Below are 22,677 nucleotides of genomic sequence, written 5' to 3' on the forward strand. Positions count from 1 at the left end.
GTCTACTGAGGAGAGGGTGAGGAGAGGTTGGGGATCCCGCAGAGCTGGGGGCCTGGAGCTGCCACCAGGGGACACTCGCCTGCATAATGAGCTTGACGAAGGCGCAGCCAGAGCATTAGGGGCGCCACGACGGAGGAGGCACAGATTCCCCCCCACCCCGTGCTTCCTTACAATAGGAGTTTGGGGAGGTTCCTGGGATCTTTGCTCAAACGCGAAAAGCCTTTCCAGCCAGACCCTGAGAGCTGAGAACCCACAGCTTCCACCTCTGTACCGTGGCCGTATGGCTTTGCCTTTCCTTCGGTACACAGCTGCCCTTGCTCCTGGGGATTGGGCAAACTCAAGGCCTCTCTAGTTTCACTAGATTCCTATAGTCAGACTTCAGATTTAATGACACTGAAGCATCCAACCCCTCTCAGGCCCACGTGGGTCAGGGACTTGATCCTCAAAGTGTGGTCCCCTGACCGGCATCTGTTTCAGCATCACTCCGGACCCGGTGAGAAATGCACATTCTCAGGCCCCGCCCCAGACCTCCTAAATCCGAGGCAGGGCAAGGGGAGGCTTCTGTGCTTCGCTGCTCCTGCGGGCGAGTGTGAGGCATTCGGACGGCATTGCCCTGGGGCTTCCCCCTTCCCCCAGGTGAGCTTGGATCTCCAGGCAGGGAGTTCGGGTCCTCCTGAGACCTCCCAGCTGAGATCTCCAGGCTGCCCGCTCGGTGGTCACGTGGGCTCTTGGATTCTCGCCTGCCTCCCCCCCCCCCCGCCCCCGCCCCCGTCTTTAAAAGGGAGGGGAGGCTCCTGGTTAAGTCGTTTGTAATCTTTGCAGTGTCTTGGGCTACTGGACTTTTTGTCATTCGCTCCCTCGCTCCTGCTACGAGGATGCTGGAAGAGCCCAGGCTGCGAGAACCACCTCTGGAAACTTAAAGGCTGGAGATGAGGCGGTGGGAGCTCAGCGGGAAGGGGACCCTCTTGGGCTGTGCGTGACAGACATCCAGGGCTGCGGGTGAAGGCTGGCTTCGGATCTGGGCTGCGCGAGGTGCACACGCTGTCTGCAGCTGGGGGCCGCCAGCGGGTTGCAGGGAACGGAACTCCGGGAAAAGCACACGTCCGCATTTTCAGAGATGGCTCTGCGGGTAAGGTAAGTGCCGCTTCGCTCACGGTGTGATTTAATTGTCTGATTTTCTGTTTGAAATCCTGCGTGGGAAACCAGTAATATCGAGACTAAAAGACCCCATCACCATTAAAACACACACACACACACACACACAAAACCCGTCTTGAAAACTACTGGAAACATTTTATGTTCCAAATATGTTTATTCAAGACGCCGGGCAAGTTAACTTATTTAATTAGCTTGTGTCTGTAAGCTCGAGGTTGAATGTGCTAATATACATGTCTATAAAAGAAAACACTCGTCTAGGTCTTCTCTATGGATTTCTCTACAGTGGGTGAAATGTTGACAGGGAAAGTTGAACATGAGCTTCATGCTTGAGTTTTGTGGGCCTGGGAATATGTACATGTACCAGACAGGTGACCAGTGTTTTAAAACGTATTCATTGGCGTTCTTTTGTATCAGGAAGCAGGTTTACTTATCCTGGGTGGATTGAGTGAGATTAAGTTCGGTATTGTTTCAGTTGCTGAAGAGGAAACCAACTGTTGTTTCCTAACCCTTTGTGTTACTCTTCGTGCCTAATTCATATTGGAAGTATAAAATTAAGTCAAGGGAATATTAATTTTGTGACAAACAAGATTTTGGATTTGAGTGGATTCCTGCTTAGGAAAATAAGGTTGACTCAATTTTACCAGCTTTTTAAAAAGCGACTTTGTGCTTTCGTGTGGCACACAACTCTTTGGAAGAAAGTATTTGTCTTATGTTGATAGATTTTTAGTATTTACATGGCCATTCCATGAGGAATTTTTACTTTTGTTACAAGTTTCTAAACTCATAGTGGCCAATATCCTTTGTGTGGGGAGAAGGATGTTTGTTGTTTAAAAAGTGAACATGTGAGAAGAAAGGTTTGTACTGTGAGTATTGTAAAAAGTAAATGTACTGTGACTATGAAAATAACATTACACACTTTTTCTTGGACTCCTCTTTTTTCCTGCAGAAGATCAGATCTTTTTCTGCGTGCATTTTAGAAGAGGGAAAATGTAAGAATCCTGCTCATCAGTAGGTGTTAAAGCATAAACCTTAGGATTCTTTTTTATGTTCGAGCGTTTTTTGTTTTTTTTTCAGTTGAATTACTGAAACATTCTTATTTTTAACAGCAGCCAGTTTCCTGTAGCACTTAAGATGTATATAAGTCTTCGAAATCAATTAAAAACACAGTTAGGACACATTTCATAGTGGTTCTGAGGGACTTGAACGAATCTAATCACCTTTTACATTTCCCAAAATGTATTTATAGTATTTAACTCTTAAAAATATAATTAGCACTTAACAGATATTGATATGTCCATTTTAAGTGTAAGACTGTAATTTTCTATAAACGTGTATCCAACAGGTAATTAATTATTAGAAAACATCTTGTGATAATTTTGGTTCATGTTTTGAGTCGTTTTATACCCGTATATCTATAAATATATAATAAAAATTATATAAAATACTGAGCGCTGAACCTGAATCATTTATTTACTGGTAATTTTTTGATAATTACATCTAGAACCCTTGCGGAATGTATATGTACTTGAATGTTAGACTTCGTAATTCAGTGCCTAGCACATTGTTTTAGACATAATAGCATTTTTAAAAAGGCAGGCTTATTGCAGTATAATGTATAGGAGGTTAAATCTAGGTGTACCCCTCTTTAGGTGTACCCCTCTATGAATTCTGACAGTTGCATGCAGTCATATCACTTCCATAATCATGGCGTAGAACAGTTCCATCACCCCCAAATTCCCCTCTGGGCCTTTGCAGTCAACCCTCTCTACCCATCCCCAACCCCTAGAAATCACTGGTCTGTTCACTGATTTTATAGTTTTGCTTTTCAGTATGTTTTCACTTAGAAATAATTATCTTCCTTCCCTTTTCTCAAGAGAAAACCTCAGCCCCCACCCATTTGTGGGGGATGAATCAGGTTGTGGTATTTTGTATGAATCCTGTATACTTTGGGATAAATGGAGGCAAACACAAAACTATTTTGCAAAAAAGGAAACTAGAAGCTTGGACTAAATGCTAACTTCATATTGGGCTAATAGATTTCTTAGCAAGTGTGGATTCCATTGTGGTTAAAGTCTTTGGTGTGTCGTTAGTTATCCCAAACTAAAATACAAGGCCATTTAAAATACGTTTGTTGTTTGTGTCATATTAATAGACTGTATTATTCCTTTATAATCTTGGCATCTAAGAAATACTTTTATTATACTTGAGATTAAGAAAGTTACCTGAAATTACATATTATCAAATAGTGAGGAGCAAAAGAGCGATTGAAAATGACAATTTGTAGACATTTAAGATAAAATGTAGAGTGACTGTGACTACTTAAGTTAAAATACTATCCTTAATGGGAGCTAAGGTCTGTGCCCAATTGATTTGTAGATGTCAGGGTTTCTGCATTTCTGTACTCATGCTTTGAAATCTAGATTTTCCTGCAGGACATAGACGCAAAATCTTGTGCAAACTAATATTCTTTACTGTTTAATATGTCATTCAGTTGAGTAAACAGGACCCTATTATTGCTAGGCACACCTAATAAAGGTGTCAGATGATGTCTTTTTCCTTTGTGCTATGAAAAACAAGAGGCTGTATTTTAAATACGCAACTTCCCTTTCAGAGAAGTACGGTGGCAGAAAGTAGGGTATGCTGAAGGGCAAGTTTATGAGGCAGCAAACTGGATAGTTGGCGTTTCTAACCAGAACTGTTACAGCTCTTGATGCTTAAGGGCCTTGAGCAGGGATCTTTGTATGGTGGTGTACTTGAGAGCAGGCAGGACGGTGAGAGGTCACCTGGAAAGACAGATACTGGGCTTGTCTGTGTTTCCTCCAAGCAGGACTGCAACCTTTTGTTGGTAAATGTTTTGTGTTCTACGGTCAAACCCAGGACTGGAAGGGGAGTTGAAAGTATTCAGGTTGACTTAGGCATTGGTCATGTCCTCTTGAATCTCTTCGTCCACAATTCTTTCCCACCTGCCCCAATGAATATTTGAATATGATTCTGTTCCCTAAGAGTGGAGCATAGTCTCTGGTTGTTGGTATCAGGAGGCTCAGAGTTTATGTGATCTAAGCTCACCTGGCTTTCAGGCAGAGCTGGGACTACGACCCCCTGTACTGCTCTGTCCACGGGGCCGGAGTATATGTAAAAACAGGCCTTGTGGTGACTGCTTTCTTCATCTTTAACTACATTTGGTAGGTATGTAGATAACAGCAGTCTACTCCTCTGGAGTGTCTTTCTGCTATTTCTAGGGCCTGCCTTTTTCTTCAAGGAATCAGTGGCAATATTTGGAATTTTAAACACTTTTTTCTGTTTAAGAGCTGTAATGTGTTTCCTAGCCAGTATGTTAGAACACTATGTAAAATCCCACGTGTATGAAAAGCTTTCCCACTGAATGCAGACATGACTGGAGAGGCCTCAAGACAGTTGTGTGTACTGGGGGTGGGGGGTGGGAGAGGGGTCTTTGGACAGAAGACAAGGGCTGTTCATCACAAAGCATATGGGTCAATTTTGTTTTGGGGCTATGATGACTAATTAAAGAGAATTGACATCAAAGGAATGATTAATTCTTAGAATCAAAATGTCTGGGTCCATGTTCTTTTGTTGCCTAGTTGAAAGTCCATGCCTGCCAGGCCCAACAATTAAACTGTTTAGAGACTATTTTTCCCTGTTGTACCCAATATTGTGGTCACTGAGGCAATGCTTGGGTGTTCAAATGAGTGAGTGAGGGAAACCCAGTGCTATAATGTTGAAGAAACTCTGTCTTTTGGGGATTCTTTCCTTTTTATACCCCTGTTTTAGAGTAGGACTACTCAGATGACCAGACAGGTTTGTTTTTATTCACATTTATAGACCTCCAGTGGAGAAGGCTTCCCTTCTACTGCAATGGTTTGAGTTCATCACCTCTTGTTGTGTCTTTGCTTAAGAAAAAAAGCCCTTTTCATTGGCTACCACGTTACTAATTAATCAAAATCCCACTGACAAATAGTTGTCACATGAATCTGGACACATCTAAAAGATATCCAGCCGAAAAGCAACATGGCCTTTTAATCACTGCCCAGCAACCTGTTCTCACATTAATTATCATGGTACTGGGGATGTGTGGAAATTCTAGAGAGGTTGATTGGAGTATATATGTGAAATCCAAATTTTCTAAGCAAACTCACCTGACTGATTGCCTGGATGAATCCTGGCATCTGCCATTTGGCGGTGTGTGTCTGACAGGTCATTTCAGCATTTCTGGGCTGAGAATGAATATTTCACTTATAGGTGACACTGAGTGATAGGGTTGATTCTCTGTTTCTGAGAGATGCCATAGTCATTTTAAATTGTGTGTTCACTTTCCAACTGGATAATGGGAGGTGTTATTTCAAGTTCATGAATTTCCATGCTACTCTTCATCACTTTGTGTCAGTAGAAGCTTTATATTTTTGAGAGGCCTAATGAAAGGAAAAGAAAGATGTGGTTTTCTGAAAGTTTGGTGTGTTGGCTTTGTTGAAATACTTGTGCTAAAGTGGTAAATACATTTCCTCTGGGCAATGTAAAGTTGAGACAACGTGAAATGTAGTAATACTTTGATCGACCAAAATGTCCAGAGAATGGTTTTTTGTTTAAATTGTTTAAAATTAGTTATTTTAAATTAGTGTAAAAAAATTAAATTATTTTTTTCATTAATTGGGTATTAATTTGCAGTCCCTTGTTGAAATTGTTATTCTAAAATCTACTTTTCTGCTTAATAATTTCCTGAATATATTTCAGTTTTAATTTGATGATTGAGAGTGAATTTACCCTTATATAAGTTTACCTTAAGTAGTACTCTGTATAAAAAAGTTAGTATATTCAACATGGTATACCACCCTTACCTTCGGATATGCTTTTTATTTATTAAATTGGGTAAGCCATCTTGTTTTCTTAGACATTTTTTTTTAAAGTTCAATAAATACAAAATTTAAATACTATTACTTCCAGATTACTTTTTTTTTTTTTTTAAGGAGGGCGCAGCTCACAATGACCCATGCGGGGAAAGAACCGGCAACCTTGGTGTTGTTAGCACCGCGCTCTAACCAACTGAGCTAACCGGCCACCCCCCCAGGTTACATTTTATCATACATAGATAAAATTTGTCATACATGTTACCTTAAATATTTTGCTCTCAATTGTTATATATGGTTTAAGTTGTGTTGTTAAAGTACTTTAAATATCTTGATTAAATTTTTGGTTACATAAGATATACTCAGATCATATAGCAAAAACAATACCCTAAAATGCAATTGCCAAGGTACAATATTGAAAACATAAGCACAGTTGAGCAGGTGTTTGTGTAGGTGGATTGAAATAAGAGAAGTTTTTTCAGGACAGACTAAGGGATAAATGCCTCCTAACAATACTGTCAGTCCTGGATCTGCCATCTAAACAGTTATTAATGTCCTAATTACCAGCTCCTTTGGTCTCTCTGTTGTCAACCACTCACTCTAACCTGGGTCATGTTCATGGATCTGGAAATGTTTTCAAGCATCTCTGTTTAAAACCCTTCCTTGATAAACAAATTGTAGTATATAAATACAATGGAATTCGGCCTTAAAAAGAAAGGAAATTCTGACACATGCAACAAAACATGGATGAACCTTGAGGATATTATGCTGAGTGAAATAAACCGGTGACGAGGCAACACATACTGTATGATTCCATTTATATGAGGTACCAAGTAGTCAAATCCATAGAGACAAAAAGTTAAATGGTGGTTGCCAGGGGTTGGGGGGTGAGAAAAATGAGGGAGCTGTTGTTTAACAGATGTAGAGTTTTAGTTTTACAAGATGAAAAGAGTTCTGGAGATTGGTTGCATAACAGTGTGAATGTACTTAATACTACCCAACTGTACATTTAGAAATGGTTAAGATGGTAAATTTTGTTATGTGTATTTTACCACAATTAAAAAATTTGGAAACTGCTAATTTTGACAGTGGCTAGCATTATATGCTTTCTCCTGCATATTTTCTCTTAGGAATCAGGGACAGTTATGTTGATTAGGAATCTAACTGAAACATGAAATTATATACTCATGATTAGTAAATGCCCATAGATGTAAAAAAGAAAATAAAAATTCCTTGATCCTATGTTCTTCTTCAGCTACCAATCTCTCTCTTATCCCTCGTGGTCAATCAATGTTGATTAGAAGTGGTAGCACTTTTGTATTAGGTCCTTCTGCCTCCTTTACCTGGTCTGTTCTGCCTCCTTTACCTGGCACGATGGCTCCCTGAAGGCAGGGTCCATGTCTTGGGCCACCTTTAGATTTCCTGTCTCAGCAGAGTAGCACGCCTACTGAAAGTGCTCCCATCTTTGATTAACAGCCTTGACTTGGTGAAATCTTATATTTTAAACTCATTTCCTCATAGTCTTTGCTTATAACAAATATTTATTGAGTTGTAGTGGAAGGTGAATATAGTGTGTGCCTCCAAGGAGTTTAAAATCTAACTTGTACTTACTTCTTTCTCTCCCATCCCAACTACCATTTCCGAGAAGGATTCAATGTAGTTGTAATCTAATATAAAGGATTAAATTGGTACGTAAATAACTATAGGGGTGCTAAGAGTGAAAGAAGTACTAAGGCATAAAATGCCAACCACTTCAACAGTGCATTTTGCATATTCTTTAAGGACATCGCTGGTTTCCTGTAGGAAAAGAACAAGAGATCAGAGTGGAATGATGGGTTGGGGCAACACAGTGGAATGCCTTGAGTGTTAGAACAGGGTGACTTACTAGAGAGGCTGGTGGGAAGCAGAAGGCTGATCAGAGCTGGGTTTTAAGAATGTTAACCTGGCCGCTCTGTGGACCTGGAGAAGGAGCCAGCGAGGGACAAGGAGTAATAAGGAGCCTATTACAGATGCACAGATAAGAAGTAATGAGAACTTGCTCAGATGCTGGCAGAAGACAGAGTGGGGAAAAGGTACTCTGGAATGCATAAAAAACTGTGCGTTGGTGATTCAAGGTAATTGGATGAAGGGGAGAAGTCAAAGGTAACTGTAACGGGCTTTGTCATGAACACAAATAGGAAATGAGTGGTTTAGGGGAGGAAAATGATGAATATTACTTTGGATATTGTATTAATTAACTAGTGCTCTGTAACAAAGTATCAGAGAATTTTTATAGCAACTTAAACAACGAACATCTCACAGAGTTTCTGGAATCAGGAATCCAGGAACAGCTTAGCTAGATGGTTCCAGCTTAGGTTTTTTCATGACGTTGCAATCAAGATAATTGGCCAGGGTTATAGTCATATGAAGACTTGATTGGGGCTGGAGAATCTGCTTCTAACGTATCACTCCCATAGTTGTTGGCTGGAGGCGGTGGTTCCTTGCTGGCTGTTAGCAGAACATCTCCATAGGGTTGCTTAAGTGTCCTCACAATGTGGCAGTTACTTTTCCTTAGAGTGAGTGATCCAACAGAGTAAGCCAGGAAGAGGCTGCAATGCCTTTTATGACCTAGTCTTGAAAGCCACATACCATTCCTTTTGCCATAATGTATTCATTAGAAATGAGTCACTAAATCTAGTCCATGCTCAAGGGGGAGGTTAGGCTCCACCTTTTGAAGGGAGAAGTGTTGAAGAATTTGCAGGCTATTTTCAAACCACCATAGATATATTGTGTTTTGAGGACAAATGGAGTAAGCATTCAAATGAAAATGTCACGAGGATGGTAATTCAGAGCCGTAAATAGCTAAGTTGCCTACATATGGAAGTAGGTGATAGCTGGAGCTGAAGATATTAAAGATGGAGAACTTCTCAAGGCAAGTTTCTTTATTTAATGATCTCTCTCAAGGATTCTCATTATTTATTCGTCATTTATTGTTCCTTTTTCCACATTATATTATTCCAGTTATTCTTTTTTTAAGGTTTCCATTTTTAATCTTGTATTTTTTTGTTTTTTCTCCAAAGCTTCCTATGAAAAATTTCAAACTGATGGAAACGTTGAAAGATTAGCATAATGAATGTCCATATGTCCATCATCCAGATTCAATAATTGTTAACATTTTGACTTTATCTATCTATCTATCTATCTATCTATCTATCTATCTATCTATCTATAATATCTAGTTATCCATCCAAATATTTTTTTTCTGAACTCTTTATTAGGTGGCATTCTTTTGTAAGGGTTTTCCCTCTACAGAGCCTCTTTAAAAGTCAGGGTACAGGCTTAATTCTTTCCCCTTAATTACTAATTTTCAGAATGAGGAACTGGTGTATCAATCACTATCGATGGTAATAAATGATTCTATTCTTCTTTTTTGATTAACACTATGGACTCATAGCCCAGAGGGTAAAAGTATATGTAATTTTGCTATATATTACTATTTATATTACTATATATATAAATATCCAGGGGGGTTGTGCCATTTTGCATTCCCACCAGCAATGTAGGAGAGAGTCCCTGTTTTCCACAGCCTTTTCAAGGGAATCTGTTGTCAAACACTTGAATTTTTTCCAAACATGATAAATGAGAAATGGTATCTTGGTATAATTTTAATTTGTATCTCTTTTATGAATGGGATTGAGCATTCTTTTATGTGTTTTGCTTTCTCTTTGTGTGTATGTTCTATTTGTGTCTTTTGCCTGTTTTTCTAGTGTATTTTTTTGTCTTTTTTTAAAAATCTTAATTTAAGGGTTCTCTTTATATACTAGGGACACTATCCCCTTTTTTCTAATATAAGTTGAGAATATTTTTATTTCCAACTTGTCATTAGTCTTTTGACTTTGCCTATTGTGTGTTTTTATGACATGCCAAGTTTTACTCTTATGTACTGAATTGATGTGCTTTTATGTACATCCTTTTTTATTGCATCTGGATTTTTAGCCATAGTTAAGGTTTTCCCCACACCCATTTTATAAAGGGATTTACTTTGCTTCCAGCACTCGTGCAGCCCCTACCTGTCCTTTCCCCCGCTCCCCCCTTCCTTCCATTTCTCTTTTAACGTTTGGATCTCTGAACCATTTGGAGTTTATTCTGACATGTATTCTTTTTTCCACTGGCAATTCGGTTGTCCATTGTTTTCCCAGTGATTTGAGATGCTACCTTTATCATATACCAAATTTCTGAAAACGTTTGAAATTTTGGTTTTGCTGTTTTGGGATTTTCCATTCTGTTATGTAGCAGTCTGGGCCCAGTCAGGAGATAGAAAGCACACAATAGGTTCAACAGGAGAAGTTTAATATAAAGAATTACTTATAATTAATTAACTATGATAGGGACTAAGTATAAGACATAAGGAAACTTTATATGGTACCCTAGAGCTGAGAGCGCATACCCAAGGAAGGACAAACTTAGAAGGGACCAGACCTCAGGGGAGAAGGTGGTTGGACCATGAACTGGCAGAGATGCTCGCTGGTTTAGCCAGGCTGGAGCTGGTCTGGAGTTGCAGGCCGGGAGCGGGTGCTCAGTGACTGGCCGTGTGGGCATACCCCAGGAGGCCAGGTGCCCGTGGGGGCAGAAGACCTTCAGAGTTGCAAGTCACGCAGAGTGAGGAGGCTTGCAGGGGTACCGACTTCTCAGCATGTGACTCCTCAGGCCACAGTCTGGACAGGTGATTGTGGAAAGTTTATCACCACACAGAGGCCACAAGGTTGCAGTGGGACCACCCTGTGGACGCGTGGCTGGGCCAGGCTCCATTGCATGTTCTCAGACCGACACTGCCATCCTCGTCTTGCTACAGTGCTCCTGCAGCGCCCTCTACTGAAAAAGTTTAGCATTGGCTCACTTTAAATGCTACAGGAATTCTATTTATTGTAGAGCATATATTGAATGGTGCATTGGAAGCTGAGAGACAATGAATTGATAACTGACACAGTTACATTGACCTGTCTATTCCTTGTTTCTTATTATTGGCAGTTCACAGTGTATTGGAGTATCTATTAATGCTGGTCCTGCTCATTGATCTGCTCTTTCAGGGTTTTCCTGGTTGTTCTTGTTTATTTTTTCATAAGAACTTTAAAATAAACTTGTTCTATATTAAAAGAAAACAACTTATTGACAATTTAATTTAATCCTGTGTTTTTAATTTTAAAAAGCATTTTATAATAAATTCTCATAGTAAAAAATATTCTTGTGGTTAACAACAACAAAAGCAACAAAGAAGTGAGTGTAGTAGAAAATGAGAGTTCCGTGCCACATATTCCTATCCCCTCTGAGGTTAATATTTTCATGTATATCTTTCAGGATGTATTTCTAAGTTCATACAAATGTGTGTATGTGTTTAATAAAAATGTGTGAACACTTTAAACAGGTATGCCTGTAGCTCCAACTAACTTAGAAATGTCTTTTGTTATTCTTTACAGCCATTATATCTGCTCATGAGACTCTGAGAACATTACAATGTCCCTTTGTGGCTCTTCTCACAAGGAGTTTCCTCAGATATTACCCATTCAAGACATGGATATCAAAAACTCACCATCTAGCCTTAATTCTCCTGCCTCCTACAACTGCGGTCAATCTGTCCTTCCCCTGGAGCACGGCCCCCTATATATACCTTCCTCCTATGTAGAGAGCCACCATGAATATTCAGCCATGGCATTCTACAGCCCTGCTGTGATGAATTACAGTATTCCCAGCAGTGTCGATAACTCGGAAGGTGGACCTAGTCGACAGACCACAAGCCCAAATGTGTTGTGGCCGACTCCTGGGCACCTCTCTCCTTTAGCAATCCATTGCCCGTCATCACTTCTGTATGCAGAACCTCAAAAGAGTCCGTGGTGTGAAGCAAGATCATTAGAACACACCTTACCTGTAAACAGGTAAATCTAGTCTTCATTCTGAACTGTATTTCATGGGCATTATTCACATTACTTTGATTTAGTGAGGAGAAAGATGTGTTATATGCAAGGTTTTTATTAGTCATATAGATTACTCAGAGCATCTAAGGGTGACATTCTGAATTCTAGAGTATCTATCCTGATATTTTAGCTGTCATTAAAAAGTTGAGCTTGTAGATTTGCGTGGTGGGGGAGAATTCACTATCATGACTACTGTCTTTAAACAATAAAGATTGAACTTAAATCACATTTCTCTTGATGAAGTGATTTGTCTTTGAAAAATACATTTTTATTTTGCTTTCAATTTGAATCCTTCTTATCTGGTAGTGAAATCACAAGTTAGTGTTCATGACAGATTGCATCCAGGATATAAGTAGCTGTGGCAGTATTACAACTTAAAATACTACACACATGAAGCCTGAAAAGACAGACAATTGGTATACAAACTTTTTAACAATGGACTAAAATAATATTTTGTAGAGATTGATAGGAAACTATTTAAATGTAGCCTTTAGTTGAAATTTTTAGAAGTTAAAAAGAATATTTGTTTATACTCTTTAAATGCAAGGTAACACGGTGGTTATTTCCATTTAATTTGTAATATTTTTAATGATAATTATAGCTCTGGAGGGAAGGGGTTGTATAGGGAGAAGCATGAGGGGGAGGTACACTTCTAAAACAACCAAAGTCTAAGTTATAGCATATTGGATATTGAAGTTCATTACTTTCAAATGCTGTCATAAAGCTTTGAGAAAGCCATATTATACAGGGTTTTAATTTTTTCTTCTTTTTAAAAAACTTTGTTGGCAAAATAAAAGACTGTATAAAAATTGTATATAGCTTTTTAAAAGTTTTCATTGTCTTTCATGGAAGAAAAGTTTGGTTTCTGAGCATGAGTTCTAATCAGAGTTCTGCTAATATTTGGGTAATTTAAACCATAGTATAATTCCCTCCATTTATAGATCAGTCACACCTCTACTATTTCCTTTCCAAAAGAAGTGAACCCCAGGGAAAGCAGGAACCAGCCAGGTGTTTTGGGGGCCTCCCAGTGCTCCTTTCGTGGGCTCTCCCTTCCGCTACGGAAGTCCTTGCCCCTCCACTCGGCAATGAGCACCTGCTTTCTTCAAAGCCTTCTCTCAGGACACGCGTGTGTTCACTCTCCTTCTGTTCTCTCTTCCCTTTTTTCTGCTCCCTTCCCCTCCCTTCCTTTCCCTTCCCTTCCTTTCTCCCCTCTCTAAACCAAAGTATAGTATTCACCTTAATGTAACTTAAAGTCCATTTGCTGCTCCTCTTAAAGTTCTTTTCATCCTAGACCTTTATCTTAAATTGCAGAATGAATTCTGAATCCCAGTTTACCTGGGCACTCTGAAGGGCTGTTGAGGGGCCCTGTGGGGATTGACTTCCTGCTGCTTGGGAGTGGTTAGGTGAGTTTAGGCCCCTCCGTGCAGTGTCAGTGAACTTCGGTAACTTCGAAGGCCTCCGCACACCTGCTCGTGGTTCAGAACTGTGGGCAGGACTCAATCTGGTCACTTATCCCACGCAAAGCTGTGCACCACGATGGCTACAAGTGGTCTTCCGTGGTCACTAGTGCTCATCAGCCCTGCATGGAAGGGCATAAACTCACCTAAGCACCTGCAGACCTGTCATTCCCAGCAATGGGACCCTTCATAGATCTCAGTAACAAAGGTTTCGCTTTAGCAGATTTCCTGGAGTGTATTTGTCCTGAACCCTGAGGGCAAAGAGATAAATGGGGCAATGTTCTTGCTGCTTTTCTTTTTCCCTAGAAAGTTCCTCCTTTCCCCTTAATGCTCTTTTCCAATGAATGTTTTCTTTGCCTCCAGAGAGACACTGAAAAGGAAGGTGAGTGGGAGCAGTTGTGCCAGCCCTGTTACTAGTCCACGTTCAAAGAGGGATGCCCACTTCTGTGCCGTCTGCAGCGACTACGCATCGGGATATCACTATGGAGTCTGGTCGTGTGAAGGATGTAAGGCCTTTTTTAAAAGAAGCATTCAAGGTATAAGCGTATTGTTAGCTGCTGCTTTAGTTTTTCACTTGCTTTCAAACAGTTTTGCAGATGACCTGGCAGAAATGTCACTGTGGGCCTGTTTGGTACTCAATGAGCACTTCAGAAGATCATGTGTGTTTGGGGGTGGGGTAGACGGGAGGGTGGATTGTTTCAAGTGCAGAGCGCTTTATCTTTCACTGTAGATCTCTACCCCAGAACCCCAGACCTCAGATGGTCTCACCCTACCATTACCCATCACCATCTTCTTGAGAGCAGATGTGTAGTTACAACCCTTGTGAAGATAAAGCCTGGAAAGAAATGCACGCTCATTAGAAATTGCAAAAATTGTTCCTTCCCTTGACTTATGCTTAATACCCGGCATGGGTAGCAGTCATTATGGTGGGCTGGCTCACGAGGAATAGAGAATAAATACATTTTATGGAAATGGTCAGAAATCAGGAATTCAATTCCAGTGGACTTTGAGCATTGATCTCAGGGCATTTCTTACCCTGAACTAGTGGAGCCTCTGTTCATAATCCCCTTGTTTTCTGGTCTGGGTTTAGACTACTTCCCTACCCTTCTCAAAAGTCCTGCAGGGCTTTTTTTTTTTTTTTTTTTAATCACCTTTTTAATCAATTTCAAATTGTGTGCACCTGGTTTCAAGGCCCGTCAGCCCATTGCCTCACTTGTCCTTGCCATGCTATCCCTCCCTTGCCAGCCTTAATATGCTGAAGTCACTTTTTTGCTTCCTTGTACTCTCTCCTGTGTCTCTGCACCATAACTCCTCCCTTGGCAACCCTCCTCCTAGGCAATGTCCTTTGTTCCCATCTTAGAGCTCCCTTCCCCTTTCTGTCGAAGCCGCAGTGCCTTGTTCTCAACCAGTTAAGAAAAGCAACCTTCGAGGAATTCATAGTGTGCAAATGGCAAACAGCAATTTACTAAGTTAACTCACCTACTAATAACTCTAGATTAAGAGAATATTTTACCTCAAGCAAAGACACTAGTAGAATCCAGAGGGTGGGAGTGGGGTAGAATGTTAATAGATGAAGAGTCACCTTCCTTCTGATCCCCTGAAATTCATGCTGGGTAGATGACCACCCATTTGTCCTGGGCCCTTCATTTGGTACTGCTTTGCCCTTACCTCCTGCCTGCTTCCTCCTCTGTGGAATGGAGATACAGAGTTGTTCTGTAAATGAAATAAGGTTGGTTATGTGAAAATATTTGGTCAATTATAAACATCATGCAAATTCAAGATATTCTAGTTTTTCTTTGAACTCTTCTGTATTCAGATATCAACATTTTTTTTTCTTGCTTCCTTGTAGTTCTCTTCTAATACTCATCTCCTTGAACCTACCTCTTCTGAGATCTTCATAATTAGGTAGATGAGGCCCTCTGCCATTTCCAAACTTGATTTTCTTATTGAAAGTTAAAACAACATAGATAACAGATGTCTGTGTCATCAGATATCATCAAAACACAAATCATGTTGTTTGCTTATTTTTGCTTTTACACACAAAGATTGTCATTGTGCACTTAACATATTCAGTGCTCAAATATTTTTATTTATGATAATTGTAGTAGTTGATTATAAGGCCAGGTCCAGTTCCCTGCTATTTATGATAAGAATAAATCAGATTTTTTGAAATTTAGAACCAAACTCTTGATATAATGAAAATTCTCTTATTTTGCTGAGTTCCAAAATCTTATCCCTTAAAGAAATTTTGACCTAGTACAACTAATACAATTAGGTCCTTTAAAAAGAGATCTTTTAATTTACTGTTGGAGAAAACACTTTCTGCATGAAATATCTTTGAACCCTGAGACTATCGCTGATAAGAATGAAAAGTAAGTTTCCGATGCTTTCCCCAAGTCATTCTTTCCTACTGTATCAGCCAAGGAACTATTGGGAAAAGGGAAAGGAATGTCACATTCTAAATGTGCAAAAAAGTAATAGTACTCTTATAATTACTTAATGCATAAATGATTACTTCTTTGGACGCTTCATATTTTTGGCACCTTCTGGTATAAATGCATTGCAATGACTAAAAGTGGCCACTCAATTCTTTTGGTATATTGAATGACATAAAAATCAACTGTATTTATCTTAAGTATTAAATAGTCAAATTTCTCCACATTGTTTTATCGAATAAATCTATCAATTTTCATTGATTTTTTAAAATATTGGAACTTATTCTGTGAGTTTGAGATATAATTTACATACAGTAAATTCCCCTATTTTAATTGAGTTGCTTTATGAATTTTAAAAATGCATGTAGTCAAGGAGCCACCACCATAATTAAGATGGAACATTACCATCACTCATGCTCATTGTAGCTAATTGCCCCCCAGCCTCCCAGGCCCTGGTAACCATTGATCTTTTTTCTGTCTCTATAGTTTTGCCTTTTCTAGAATGTCATATAATTGAATTATAAAGTATGTAACCATCTATGTATGGTTTCTTTCACTTATGATGTTTTTAAGATTTATCTGTGTTGTTGGATGTATCAGTAAGTAATTCATTCCTTTTGGTTGCTAATATTCCAATATGCAGATGTCCCAGATTTTTTATTATTCATTTGGGTTGCTTTCAGTTTTGTGCTATTTTGAATAAAACTGGTATGAACGTTCATGCATATCTCTCTGTGTAGATGTATGTTTTTTTTCTCATGAGTAAATACCTAGGAGTAAAATTGCTGGTTGTATGGTAAGCATATGTTTAGCTTTATAAGAAACTAATAAGCTGTTTTCCAGAGTGTTTGAACCATTTTGCATTCTCAACAACAGTGTATGAGAGTTCCAGTTGCTCCACATACTTGTAAAAACTTGATATTGTCAGTCTTTTGCATTTCAGCCATTCTATTTGGAATGTAGTTGTATCTCATTGTGGTTTCAGTTTGCATTTCCCTGATTACTACTGATTTTGAGCATCTTTTCATGTGTTCAGTGATATACATTCTAGTATTTTATTCTGACTGTTGATCTTCTCTTCTTGTATAAGTACCACATTATTTGACCATTGTAGTTTTAATGATTTTTAACACATGCCAGTATAAATACCTCTAATTTAAAAAAATGTCCTGGCTATTTTCTCTTATTTATTTGTCCATGGGAATGTTAGAATAATTTTATTAAGTGGCCTCCCATCCTCAATGTTAAGAAAAGTAGAGATTTTTGTTAAACCTAAGAATTATTTTGGGATGAATCTTCATAATAAATCTTCACATCAAGAAACATATTATATCTTTATTTAGGTCTTTTATATCTCTTATAAGGTTTTGTCGCTTTTAAAAAATATCTGGCACATTTCTCAATGATATTTCCATAAATTTCATTCTTTTTTGGCTTTTTTTTTTTACATCCACATATAATAGTAACTATTACTATTATAGTCTATTCACTTTCATTTTGGTATTTGTAACAATCTTTTATCATTGTTCTTTGAAAGTTAAAATGGATTTGACTGCTACTCATGAACCTTACCTCTGTTTCTTAAGACTTTAGCGGCTGAACTTTAAATAGGCAGATCTAACAACTGGTAAGTCATATAAAAGATTCTTACCGGGAAGGCACAAATTCCTGGGATTTGTCCTTGAACTCAGGAAGAATGTCCTGAGGGAACAAAACAGAAAGGACGAGTAGATGCCTGCTGTTGCAGGATAACGGTGTCGGAGGGTGTAGGTAATAACCATTACTCTGTTTTTAAAATAAGAAAGCTGGAAAGCTGAGCTGAGATTAAAATCAGATCTTCTGATTCCAAGTCCAGTCCTGTCTCTTCCCTCTGTGCAGTTGGATATGAATGATAATAGGTGTTCAGACAGACTTAATTTTGCAGAGAATGAGGATAATCTTTTAGGTTTTATCTTATAAAAAAGCACATTTTCTATAAAGCTTTATATCTCAACTAAAAGAATTAGCTACATATTTTGCTTTTAATTTTGCTTTGAACTTTTCTCTCAGTTCTGTTAGTATGGAATAGCATGCTTCTCAGACTGTTGCATGGGAGAGGAAACCATTTTAATACATGAGTAGTTGGTGTGGTTTGAGCAGGACTTCTTTTTCTTTTTTGCCTGAAGTGAAGTGAATTACTATGATCTTCTTGCATAAGACATTTTCTAGGCTATTTATATTGAGTGTGTTCATGTTATTTGGCTTTCTGGTACTTCTTTAAATGTGAAATTATCTTTTAAAATAAACTCTGAGAAAAAGATAATAGAAGTTAACCGCTAGTTGTCCTTTAAATGCTTATTATTATAAACCTCTTTATAAAACTGATAAGGATGACATATTGTCTTTAGAATTTTTAGAGGGTGCTAAAGATTGCTACTACTGTGGAAAGTACTGTGGGATTATGTTTATCTTTTCATTATAAAGCATTATGTTTTAACGTATAATAGAAAATTTCTCATAACTACTTTTGGACCTTTAAAATATAATTTAGTTTTGATTACTATAACATTTTTCTTTTATTATAAAGTATTATGTTCTAAAGTATGATAGAAAATTTCTCATTACAACTATTTTTTGACTTTTAAAATATGATTTAGTTTTGATTACTATAAGTGAGGATAAAAGCAATAACAAGATAATTATCTGTTCCTTTAAAAATGTTTTATAGCACACCTTAGATTACCCCCTACCCTGAGTGTGTGTGGAACCTGTAAATAGGATGAGAGTTGCTCTCTTCGTTAGATTACATTACAGAGCAAATGTTGATGGGATAATCTCGTGTGATTATGCTATGATTATGTAAGACTCCATCATAGCAGACTGGAGAGAGACTGGAAGTCAGAGAGATGCTGCCTTCCTAGCCTGGAAGAGAGCAAACATCATGTTGTGAGCTGCCTGGAAGGAGGGGAGAGCAGTGTCCCACCGTAGCTAGCAAAAAAAAAAAAGGGAACCTCAGTCCTACAACTGCAAGAGACTGAATCTGTCAACTTCAATGAGCTTGGAAGAGGACCCTGAGCTTTAGATGAGACCACAGTCCAGCTGTCACTTTGATTGCAGCCTCTTGAGACCCTGAGCAGAGCATGCAGCCAACCCTACCCGGACCCATGAAAATAAGCGATAATACTTGTTTGAAGCTTATAAGGTCATAGAAATTTATTATGTAACATGGAAAATTAAAACTGACCATGTTTTCATTTGTAAAATGGGGGTCATAGCTCTTTATAGGGAAGTTACAGGATTAAATGAAAATTGATGAAAAATACCTGGAAATCAGAGGTAGTCAGAAATGCTGGTATGTAAGGCTGGGCAGACATTGCTTCCTGTACATGGCCAGGATGGAGGGTTACTTGAGAGAATGGGTTTTGCATCTCTGGGGAGAGGTGTATCAGTCCTCCAAGAACTGTCTAGTCTGCACCTTTGCTGGAACCCTGGCTGACTCAGGGAGTGGTGGTGAAGCCACAAACAACTGAATTTCAATTTGTGTTTTGTTGAAAAATGTTACTAGCATCTACCTAAAGTGAGAGAGATTTATTATGGTCCAAACATGGAACCGTGTCTTTTTGGAAGTGTTCTTTAAAATCTGTTGAATTGGAAAGGAAAGTTAATTTCAGGACTTAAAACAATAGCATTTGAAATGTAGACAAATTTCAGTTTATCTGTATATAAGTATTTGTATGTATCTATTTGGGTGAATTAACAGTTAAATTGTTTGAGAAGCCAGTGGAAGCATTTTTTTCCCCCTCAAACTTAGAGAAGTTGTGCATACAATATAAAGAACCTTTTTTCCTGGAATCATCTGTGAATGAGTTGCCAACGTTATACCTCATCACTCCCAAATACTTAACATGTATTTCCTATATAGCTACAACACAACAGTCAAAATTCGGAAATTAGATTTGATACATTACTACAATCTAATCCTCAGGCTGATTAGTTTTGCCATTTGTCCCTCTACAGCAAAGGAAGCAGTTCAGAATCACACTTTGCATTTAGTTATATCTTTAGCTTCCCTCCGTCTGTCCACAACAGTCCCTTAGTCTTAGTTTTCACAATCTTGACACTTTTGAAACTTACAGGCCAGTTATTTTGCAGAATGCCCCTCATTTTGGGTTTGTCTGATGTTCCCTCATCTGTAGATTCAGCTTACACATGATTGGCAGGAATATCACAGAAATGGTGGTGTGTTATTCTTACTGGCTTCTTTCATGTGGTACCTGATTTCTGTTTGTATCGTTACTAGTTGTGAGTACTTAGATTGTTTGGCTAAGGTGACATCTGCCAGGCTTCTACACTGTAAGTTATTCTTTTCTCCTTTGTAATTAATGAATATTTTTGTTGAGATCCTTTAGGACAATGTAAATATCCTATTCTTCATTAAGCCTTCAATTTATATCAGTATAACTTATCATTTCCTGTTTTCTACAGGTGATTACTATCTCTTACTATCATTATTTGGATATCCAAATTATCCCAGACGTGATTGGTCAGTAGGATCCCCATAAACAGGCTTGTATGTGTGTGTTGTGTGTGTGTGTGTGTGTGTGTGTGTGTGTTTCTTTTTACTTGCACCCACAATTCTTGGGCACTTCTTTACTTCCTGGCACAAGATGACAAGATGTTATGTTTCAGGCTCATCTTGTGCTTTCTCTGCCCCAGTCCTAGAATAAGCTGTTTCTCCAAAGAGCCCTATTTCTTCTTAGAGGAGAATGACATTTATAAACCAAGATCTAGGTGCTAGTTTGCTCATTGCTCTCAGATGTATCTGCTCCCAGGCTCTCAGAGGATAGAATTAAGGAACGTATTTATTCCAGTATTTATTTATATCTGGTTTAAAGAATACAAATTCCTGTGTAACTAGTGCTCAGGCCATGAAATAGGATACCCCCAGAACCCCAGGATCCCCCTGGATGGTCCTGCCAGTCACAGCGCCTTCCCTCCCTACAGAGGTAAGCCAATTCTAATTTCTGCCTTCCTTGCCATGGTTTTACTACCTAAGCATGCTTCCCTAAACAATATAGTTTGGTTTTCTCTATTTTTGAACTTTACATAAATGGAGTCTTCTGTACTTTAGGTGTGTGTGTATGATTTGTTTCTTTTATGACTTGCTCTTTTAATTTATCACTGAGACTCATCCATTTCCCATGTTGAAATTCTGGCCCATTGTATCTTTTTTTAAAATATTTTTATTTTGTTTATTTATTTTTATTGGGGAAGGGGAACAGGACTTTATTGGGGAACAGTGTGTACTTCAGGACTTTTTTTCCAAGTCAAGTTGTTGTCCTTTCAATCTTAGTTGTGGAGGGTTCTGTTCAGCTTCAAGTTGTTGTCATTTCAGTCTTAGTGGAGGGCGCAGCTCAGCTCCAGGTCCAGTTGCCGTTTTCTAGTTGCAGGGGGCACGGGAGCCGAACCGGCAACCTTGTGGTTGAGAGGACATGCTCCAACCAACTGAGCCATCCAGGAGCTCAGCGCAGCTCAGCTCAAGGTGCCGTGTTCAATTTTTTAGTTGCAGGGGGCGCTGCCCACCATCCCTTCTGGGAGTCGAGGAATTGAACTGGCAACCTTGTGGTTGAGAGCCTGCGCTCCAACCAACAACTGAGCCATCCGGGAGGCAGCTCAGCTCAAGGTGCCGTGTTCAATCTTAGTTGCAGGGGGCAGAGCCCACCATCCCTTGCAGGACTCAAGGAATTGAACTGGCCACCTTGTGGTTGAGAGCCCACTGGCCCATGTGGGAATCGAACTGGCAGCCTTCGGAGTTAGGAGCACGGAGCTCTAACCGCCTGAGCCACCGGGCCGGCCCCCATTGTATCTTTAATGTAAGAAGTTCAGGCCGTATTGTTTATTAGAAAGACACAATGAAGAAATAAAGGCACCAAAATATCCTATGTACTTTTACCATTCATCTATTTTATCATAATTTCTATTTCCGAAATCTCTCAGGTCCATGTAGCTCTCTTCATCCTCCCTACTATCACCCACTCCAGACAGCCACATCTACACCAGGTTCTCACCTGTTCTCCTGGCCTTCATCCATTTTGCTGCCTCTAATCCATTCTTCATGGAGCATTTGAAATGGAAATTTTCTTCTCTTTCTTACAGAAAAGAATGAAAAGAAATAGTATTGTCTTTAGTCAGAGATTGCTATATAACTAGTGTCTTACCATAATCAGCATTATTTTTCTTAGGCATAGGTTCTGTGAGTTGGTTAGGGTGACTGCACTTCCTAAGGCTTGGCTCTGAGCTTTGGGTTGAGTTCCCTTCTGCTCCATATGTCTTCACCTTCTTCTTGAGCCAGGGGCTCCCTGAGGCATTTTCTCATAAAGGTTCAAGAAGCCAAGCCACATGTGTTGGAGTAGAACATCTACAAACATACCAAACACCACGAAGTCCCATGGCCAAGTCCACCATCAGTTGGTGGGGAAATATATTCTGCCCACTCAAGCATACTGCAAGCTCACAAGGCCAAGGGGAGGGAATGAACAATTGAGACAGTAATCAACCATTGTTAAATAGCAGTTCCTTCTGTTCTTATTTAGTTTGCTAATTATTCTCTTATTGACTACTTTAGTTCTCTTATTTGACTATGAATTCCCATTAAAAAAAATCACGTTAAACCCCAAAGAGGGATATATGTAAAAGAATATAAGCAGTTGACTTTGGTGACCTGATACATAAGTACTAGTCTTAAGGAGTTCTGTGATTTGGAACAGATCCATTTCTGGTGACTGTCTCACTTTCCATGTCCAAAGGAGAATATTTCTAAATGAATCTCTTAAAAATTCTA

At 39.1% G+C, this 22,677-nt stretch overlaps 1 protein-coding gene across 9 annotated transcripts in view; it reads left to right on the plus strand.

The window, feature by feature from the left end:
• The first annotated feature begins 540 nt into the window (after positions 1-540).
• The window catches only part of ESR2 (estrogen receptor 2), a 54,961-nt gene continuing 32,824 nt past the window's right edge, over positions 541-22,677 (plus strand). For 8 of the 9 annotated variants that reach the window (XR_012494650.1, XR_002137489.2, XM_074327388.1 and 5 more), the window contains exons 1-3: positions 787-1,134; positions 11,471-11,926; positions 13,786-13,958. Coding sequence is in view for 7 of the 9 variants with exons in the window: in XM_074327388.1 (XP_074183489.1) it covers positions 11,508-11,926; positions 13,786-13,958 (592 nt within the window). In the remaining 2 variants the exon portion in view is untranslated. Of the gene's footprint in view, positions 637-786; positions 1,135-11,470; positions 11,927-13,785; positions 13,959-22,677 lie in introns of those variants that run through there. The other variant, XM_074327385.1, reaches the window with a different exon arrangement.

Source organism: Rhinolophus sinicus, linkage group LG03 (assembly GCF_036562045.2).
Source record: "Rhinolophus sinicus isolate RSC01 linkage group LG03, ASM3656204v1, whole genome shotgun sequence".
Taxonomy (NCBI): Eukaryota; Metazoa; Chordata; class Mammalia; order Chiroptera; family Rhinolophidae; genus Rhinolophus; species Rhinolophus sinicus.